The following is a 7,753-nucleotide window of genomic DNA, read 5'->3' on the forward strand; positions in this document are numbered from 1 at the left end:
GGGCAACTAAACCAGTTCTCCTTTACACCAGTTTGATAAATGATCCCTTATATACAAGGTGCACAATTGCACAAACAATCAGTGAAAAAATCTGCAAAAAACCAACTACACACAGTCCGTGGTTTACACAGTCCCACTGAACAGAATGGGAGAATTCTGTCCGCAAGATGGACCAAAGTAGTCCATGTTGGCGGCATTTTCTTGAACCTGCATTGGAACAACATGCACCACGCAAAGCTGGAAGCGTACTGTAGGGGAGTCAGGAAAGATCGTTGTAGGTTGTTTGCGGACATAAAATCTCCTAAACAAAGCAAATCCTAACAATAATGTATAAATATGTAAACAAACGGCATTGTTAAACATTCTGCAGGACGCGTCTTGTAAGAACAGCGCGTGTTTGTGCACAAGTATCTCCACATTACTCAGAACGTCCATATCCTAAACATGAAAATGATGCCTGGTCCACTCTGATCTTGTCTGTGCGGGGGCATTGCAGGTGCCGCAGGACAATTGTACCTACCTTTTGTAGGAACTTATCATATTGGGCGCTATAGTGAAGACAGATATAAGACAGTATACACACAGGTCCATAAATATTGGGACATCGACACAATTCTAACATTTTTGGCTCTATACACCACTGCAGACTGTCAGCTTTAATTTGAGGGTATTTACATCCAAATCAGGTGAACGGTGCAGGAATTACAACAGTTTGCATATGTGCCTCCCACTTGTTAAGGGACCAAAAGTAATGGGACAATTGGCTTCTCAGCTGTTCCATGGCCAGGTGTGTGTTATTCCCTCATTATCTCAATTACAATGAGCAGATAAAAGGCCCAGAGTTCATTTCAAGTGTGCTATTTGCATTTGGAATCTGTTGCTATCAACTCTCAAGATGAGATCCATAGAGCTGTCACTATCAGTGAAGCAAGCCATCATTAGGCTGAAAAAACAAAACAAACCCATCAGAGAGATAGCAAAAACATTAGGCCTGGCCAAAACAACTGTTTGGGACATTCTTAAAAAGAAGGAACGCACCGGTGAGCTCAGCAACACCAAAAGACCCGGAGGACCACGGAAAACAACTGTGGTGGATGACCGAAGAATTCTTTCCCTGGTGAAGAAAACGCCCTTCACAACAATTGGCCAGATCAAGAACACTCTCCAGGAGGTAGGTGTATGTGTGTCAAAGTCAACAATCAAGAGAAGACTTCACCAGAGTGAATACAGAGGGTTCACCACAAGATGTAAACCATTGGTGAGCCTCAAAAACAGGATGGCCAGATTAGAGTTTGCCAAACGACATATAAAAAAGCCTTCACAGTTCTGGAACAACATCTTATGGACAGATGGGACCAAGATCAACTTGTACCAGAGTGATGGGAAGAGAAGAGTATGGAGAAGGAAAGGAACTGCTCATGATCCTAAGCATACCACCTCATCAGTGAAGCATGGTGGTGGTAGTGTCATGGCGTGGGCATGTATGGCTGCCAATGGAACTGGTTCTCTTGTATTTATTGATGATGTGACTGCGGACAAAAGCAGCAGGATGAATTCTGAAGTGTTTCGGGCAATATTATCTGCTCATATTCAGCCAAATGCTTCAGAACTCATTGGACGGCGCTTCACTGTGCAGATGGACAATGACCCAAAGCATACTGCGAAAGCAACCAAAGAGTTGGGAAAGAAGTGTAATGTTATGCAATGGCCAAGTCAATCACCTGACCTGAAACCGATTAAGCATGTATTTCACTTGCTGAAGAATAATACTGAAGGGAAAATGCCCCAAGAACAAGCAGGAACTGAAGACAGTTGCAGTAGAGGCCTGGCAGAGCATCACCAGGGATGAAACCCAGTGTCTGGTGATGTCTATGCGTTCCAGACTTCAGGCTGTAATTGACTGCAAAGGATTTGCAACCAAGTATTAAAAAGTGAAAGTTTTATTTATGATAATTATTCTGTCCCATTACTTTTGGTCCCTTAACAAGTGGGAGGCACATATGCAAACTGTTGTAATTCCTACACCGTTCACCTGATTTGGATGTAAATACCCTCAAATTAAAGCTGAGGGTTAAAGCACATCTTGTTTGTTTCATTTCACATCAATTGTGGTGATGTATAGAGCCAAAAATGTTAGAATTGTGTCGATGTCCCAATATTTATGGACCCGACTGTATATTTTGGCATCGCCATACCGAATTTATACATGCCAACAGTCCCAATTTTAGTGGGACAATCCTGTCAACCAGACAGTAAAGGGTTGGGTTTTATGCAATTTTACCCAAAAAGTGGGTATTTTGGGGACGTTCCCAAGGCAGAGCTTAAATGTTCCAATTTTGGAATTGGTTTCACATACAAATGTACCAGAAAAAGTGGATTAAGCTTGCACTAGTTCAACCTGCCATTATAGGGTGTATCAGAACTACATAAAGAAACCATTGATTTTTGTGGTTATGACTGTTCCGCCAAAAAAACCTGCCATGTAAATGCCCCCTTAGGGCATGTCTACACAGAAAATGTGGGCATGCGACGTGCGCCCATGTCACGCCCAAGTATCACTGTGTGACAGGGCTGTCCTAGGATGCGGCGCGACTCGCATGCCTTCTGCGACTGCAACACGCAAATCGCAATATATCTGTTACGGCCAAAATCACAGTATTGCAGATTCGCCAACAGACCATAGGGGAGAGACTTACGGACAGTGAGTATTAGTAAAGCACCACCAGCCCCAATTTATACAATGAGAAACCCTTATCTGCAAAAAGGGCACACAGACGTATATCTGCCCAGCGCAAGCCTGAAGGACGCCGTTTTGGCATCTGTCTAGAAAATGGGGGCCTATGTATACTCCCAATGTAAAGACACATCATGGACCTGAGGGTACAGCTACATGGCGGGTTTATGCCACGGTTGAAGCAAGACTGCATTGTGGCTGAGTAACATGCAGCCATATGAGCCGCAGCGGGCTCAGATTAACTAATGGGGACTGCACTGTTAGGCCTCTTGCACACGGCCGTTCCACGCACTGGGGAACGCAATTTGCAGTCCCCAATGCACGGGCAACACCCGTGCGGATTCCAGACCCATTCAACATGTTCTATTTTTTTGCGGTGCAGAGGCACGGACAGAAGCCCCATGGAAGTACTCGGTAGTGCTTCCGTGGGGTTCAGCGCCTCGGTTCCACACCGGACCCATTCAAGAGAATGGGTCCGCATCCGTAATGCGGTGCAAAAACAGCCAGGGCCCGTATATTGAAGACCTGCCGTTATAGGGTTCCGTTATAACGGAATTTTCGACAGGACTTTTTTTTCCCGTCATGAATATGTGCCCATAGAAATATATTAGGATGCAGCCAAACGGAATACCTCTTAAAGGGTTCTGTTTTGCATTTCGTCCTAAAGTTCCGCTATCTCTGTTATAACAGAACTCTATAACGGAATTCCTAACGGTAATGCGAACCCGCCCTTAGTCGGTCTTCGATATTAACAACGGCACGGCCATTAACAATGAAGACCGACTAAACAACGCAGTCCTAACTAGCTGATCTGAGCCCATTGCGACTCGTATGGCTTCACGATACTTGGCCAACCTGCAACTGCGTCCTAACTGTGCCCTACGGATGGGCTCACACCAGTACTTCAGGTTGTTCTGCAGATTCCATTATAGGAACAGAAGAAAGAAACGATGAAGATGTCAAATGACAATCACAAAGGGCTCCTGACGGACTCCATTGACTCTAATGTGATCCATTGATTTAATCAGTCTTGTATTTCTGATGGAATCTGAGATGGAGGCGCCCAATGGTGTTCCCACAGGACTGGCACAAACTATTTCAATTTGTGCTGAAATAGTCTATGGGCATTCCATTCTGTCATTCCTTTTAGTAGATCCCAATGTATCAATGTCTCTACAGAACATTTTGGGTAGTATACAGTGCCCGCCTGTGCTACATGCCAGTAGACTCACACATGACAACCAGTGTACATGATAGATATGCTCACAACAGCCAATCACCTTGCGTCTTTCATTTTCTAACCCACAGGGGTAAAATAACAACTGTAACGTGATTGGTTGCGCCGTGATGACGTCACCTCAGTCTCCCTGCACTGCTACTCACCAGGTCACTGATGAGCTGCTCCACCAGGGTGAGCGCCCCCTGAGGAGATCCCGGCCCCAGTGCTGACACGGCGGCCGGCCTCTCCTGCAGCAGGCTCTCCGCCAGCTCTAGGTACCGATTCTCCGCTCCATCCGTGTCCGGACGCGGCGACCCCGGGAGGCATCTCCAGGCCACGTCCCCCTCGCAGGGCAGCTCGGGCTCCGGGTTGGGGGCAGAACGTCGGCGCTTTTGTGGCACCGGAACTGAGATTCTTTCTCGGATCTCTGCCCTCCAGCGATCGCGGAACTCTTCCAGGGAGGTGCCCAGCGACATGCTGACCGGCGGCCGGGACTCGTCACTTACCGCCCCGCTATACTCATTATGGGGGACAGGAAAAGTTTTGTTGCTAGGGTAACCGCGAGCCCCCAGTGCCCACAGAGAGAGCTGGTGTAATCTGTAGAATCTTCCGGCCGGGAACTATGACGCCAAATCTTGGTTCCTAGGCTGATTTTCACTTCTAGTTATGTATGGGGAAGAAAGCGCACAGCACTACCCACTGGCGCCGACATATGTGGGAAGGAAGGCTTTACTAGCCCTTGTGGTCACTGCAGGTTTTGCTGTTTAGCTGTAAACCTTTTTGCCCCCTGTAGTCCGGGACCCTTTTGAGGTACTTATGTATACAAGAACATGGGGGATGTTTTCTTACTTTATTGCACAATAAAATAACTTTATTTTAATTTTTTTTTTTTTTTCTTAGAGCAATAAATTTGATTTTTGCATCAACATTTGTGTCAAGGTTTGGTTTGAATAGATATATATTACATTTTTTAATTAAATAAAACGTACATTTTCCTTGTTGCGGGACACCCCATGTATATTTAAAGGGGTTATCCCATGATTAATGTAAAAAATTCAAATCAGACATCATATTGTGTTAAAGCAGCCCTAAATTAGGGCATTTTAGATACACTCTGGTGTTCCAGATCAATGTACCCCCCCCAGGGGTTAATATCCACGCGTGGCTGAGAGACTGAACACTGACACAGAAGTTGGTCAAAGCAATCTCTAACTTTATTTAAATCAGGTAAGCGTATTATACATCTTCAGAAGAGAGCAGTCCTCACTGAGGCTTAAACATTGTTTCATTGGTCAAAAAGGAAGAAGAGATAAGAGAGAGGAGATAATACAATAGTACATGACAATCTCAAAACAACTAACCACTGAGCCATAGATCTCAGTGCTAGAAAGTCAATGATTTTCTATGGTCAAAACCTCAGTAGTATTTTTGTAATATGTAACCACATATACAATGTAGTGGAATTTTAAAAAAATATAAAAATTTCCCCTTTTGGGGGCACCCCTGTGCAGTCTCTTGCCTCATCGATAGGTCCGGACTTGGAGGGCGGGCAAAGGAAGAGGCTGGGGAGGAGTAAAGTAGCCTTGGCACCTACACACTGAACGCCGCCCCTGGGCACTTGCGAGTGCTCATTTGCATATAAATTAAACTTCGTTTTTCCTGCTGGTGCAAGTCTAAAGAAAAGAACGAAGGTACCGTTACAATCCTGTATAGGTGTACTACAGAGCCATGTAAGCCCTGTATATGGCCATATGGAGGTGACAGACTCCCTTTAAAGAGGACCTTTCATCAGTTTAGCCCTCTTTAGCGTTCTCTGACTCTTGGAAAGCAGCCACGCCCACAAACAAATAAGACACACCCTCTACGATTGTTCATCTCCACCCCTTCTCTTCCAAGAATCGCAGCTGCGCAATACACATTATATGATCAGTAGTAGTGTTGATCGTGAATATTCTAATCGTGAATTTTTATCGCAAATATCGGCACTTCGTAATCGCGAATATTCTAGATTTCTTTTCATCAGGGAGTGAGGTGACTGGTTCTGCGCATGCGCGTGGTTTGGGACGTGAGTTTCGGAGGAGGGCAGGATCTTTAGATTCTATCACTCTTATAATGGGAGGTGGGGTTAGGAATGGGAAATGTTGAGGTTAGCATTTAATTTACATAACTTGAAAAAAGTGAAAGTGGACTGTAAAAGAAGCACTTAAAGGTGTTTAAAAAAATTAATAAAACCCTAGGATGATTAGGGTGGGGGAGAACAATCTCAGGATGCCAATGATTGTTATGGTTAAAAACCGGTGACAGGTTCCCTTTAAATCATTCCCACTATGCAGAACACCAGGGTTTAACCAGGCTGCTAAACTGGCTACATTGAAAACTGTATCCTGAATGCATGGCAGAATTGCACTGTGTGCCAGCACCCTAAGGGGGCTAATAGTTATTAAATGAAAAAAAAAAAAAAAAACACCAAAATATTAAGTTTAAATCACCCCCTTTCCCAATTTTACATATAAAATATATAAACAATAAAAAAATAAACATACTACATATCGCCATGTCCGAAAAAGTCCAAACTATTAAAATATAAAAAAATATCTCCTATGTGGTGAGCGCCGTAACAGAAAAAAAAATAAAAACCCTGCGAGTTGCCATTTTTTGTCACCTTGTCCCCCCAAAAAATAGGATAGGACTGTTCTATTACAGGCCGGACGCTCCTTAAAATGCGGAATGCACATGGCTGTTTTGGTGTTTTATTGTTTTCGCGTTGTATCGAATGGTATCGAGTATCATAATACTTTTTTTATGGTTTTGAAGTTGAATCACAATTTTGGTATCGTGACAACCTTAGTGCGATCACATGGCAGAATTTTGTGAAATTAATCAATAAGCTTTAATCAGGGCAATTTCATAACATGAGCGAGGGTTCTCTTAGAGTACGAAGACAACAGGTCCCGGTTGTGTCTTGATGCGGCAGTGCTGCAGTCCGGTACCGCGTGGCTGTATGGGCCGCAGCAGGCGCTAATTAAACTATTGAGACTGCATTGTTTAGTCAGTCTGTATTGTAAATGTGTAACACCTTCAGTACCATGCACCCATTAACAATGCAGATTAACTAAACAGTGCAATCTTCATTAGATTGATTAGAGCCCACTGTGGCGTACATGGGCCAAAGCGCAGCAGTAAATGAGCGCAATTTGACGATATACGTCAACCAGCACTTATTTTTAGAGGCTTTCACATGAAAATGAAATGGGGGATAAACAATTATTATCATATTATTGTCAGCACATCCTTGTTTACTCATAGCAATGTGCTGCCAACAAATAATGGTTTTGCCCAGCACCCAACAATCAAGCATTTTGCTCATTTACTGAGTGATTAGTGGTACTTTAGAGTGCCGCCACATTTTAAGGCTCTGTTGGATTTTGGGGGTGGCAAAAAACCACATACCTGTGTTTGTTATTCTGCGGGTCATGTATATAGTCTTTATTATGCTTTGCTACTTGAAAAAAGTTTTCCTGCGTACACCGTGCAGAAAAAATATTTTTAAATTTTAAAGGTTCGGACATTTTTGGACACGATGATGCCTATTATATACTATATATACAGTACAGACCAAAAGTTTGGACACACCTCATTCAAAGAGTTTTCTTTATTTTCATGACTATGAAAATTGTAGATTCACACTGAAGGCATCAAAACTATGAATTAACACATGTGGAATTATATACATAACAAACAAGTGTGAGACAACTGAAAATATGTCATATTCTAGGTTCTTCAAAGTAGCCACCTTTTGC

At 43.5% G+C, this 7,753-nt stretch overlaps 1 protein-coding gene across 2 annotated transcripts in view; it reads right to left on the minus strand.

Moving 5' to 3' along the window:
- Window positions 1-4,758, minus strand: part of FBXW8 (F-box and WD repeat domain containing 8) — a 143,419-nt gene extending 138,661 nt beyond the window's left edge. For both annotated transcript variants that reach the window (XR_005776142.1, XM_040416037.1), the window contains exon 1: window positions 4,118-4,758. Coding sequence is in view for 1 of the 2 variants with exons in the window: in XM_040416037.1 (XP_040271971.1) it covers window positions 4,118-4,429 (312 nt within the window). In the remaining variant the exon portion in view is untranslated. The remainder of the gene's footprint in view (window positions 1-4,117) is intronic.
- Window positions 4,759-7,753: the final 2,995 nt, after the last annotated feature.

This window comes from Bufo bufo, chromosome 2 (genome assembly GCF_905171765.1).
Source record: "Bufo bufo chromosome 2, aBufBuf1.1, whole genome shotgun sequence".
In the NCBI taxonomy this organism is placed as follows: Eukaryota; Metazoa; Chordata; class Amphibia; order Anura; family Bufonidae; genus Bufo; species Bufo bufo.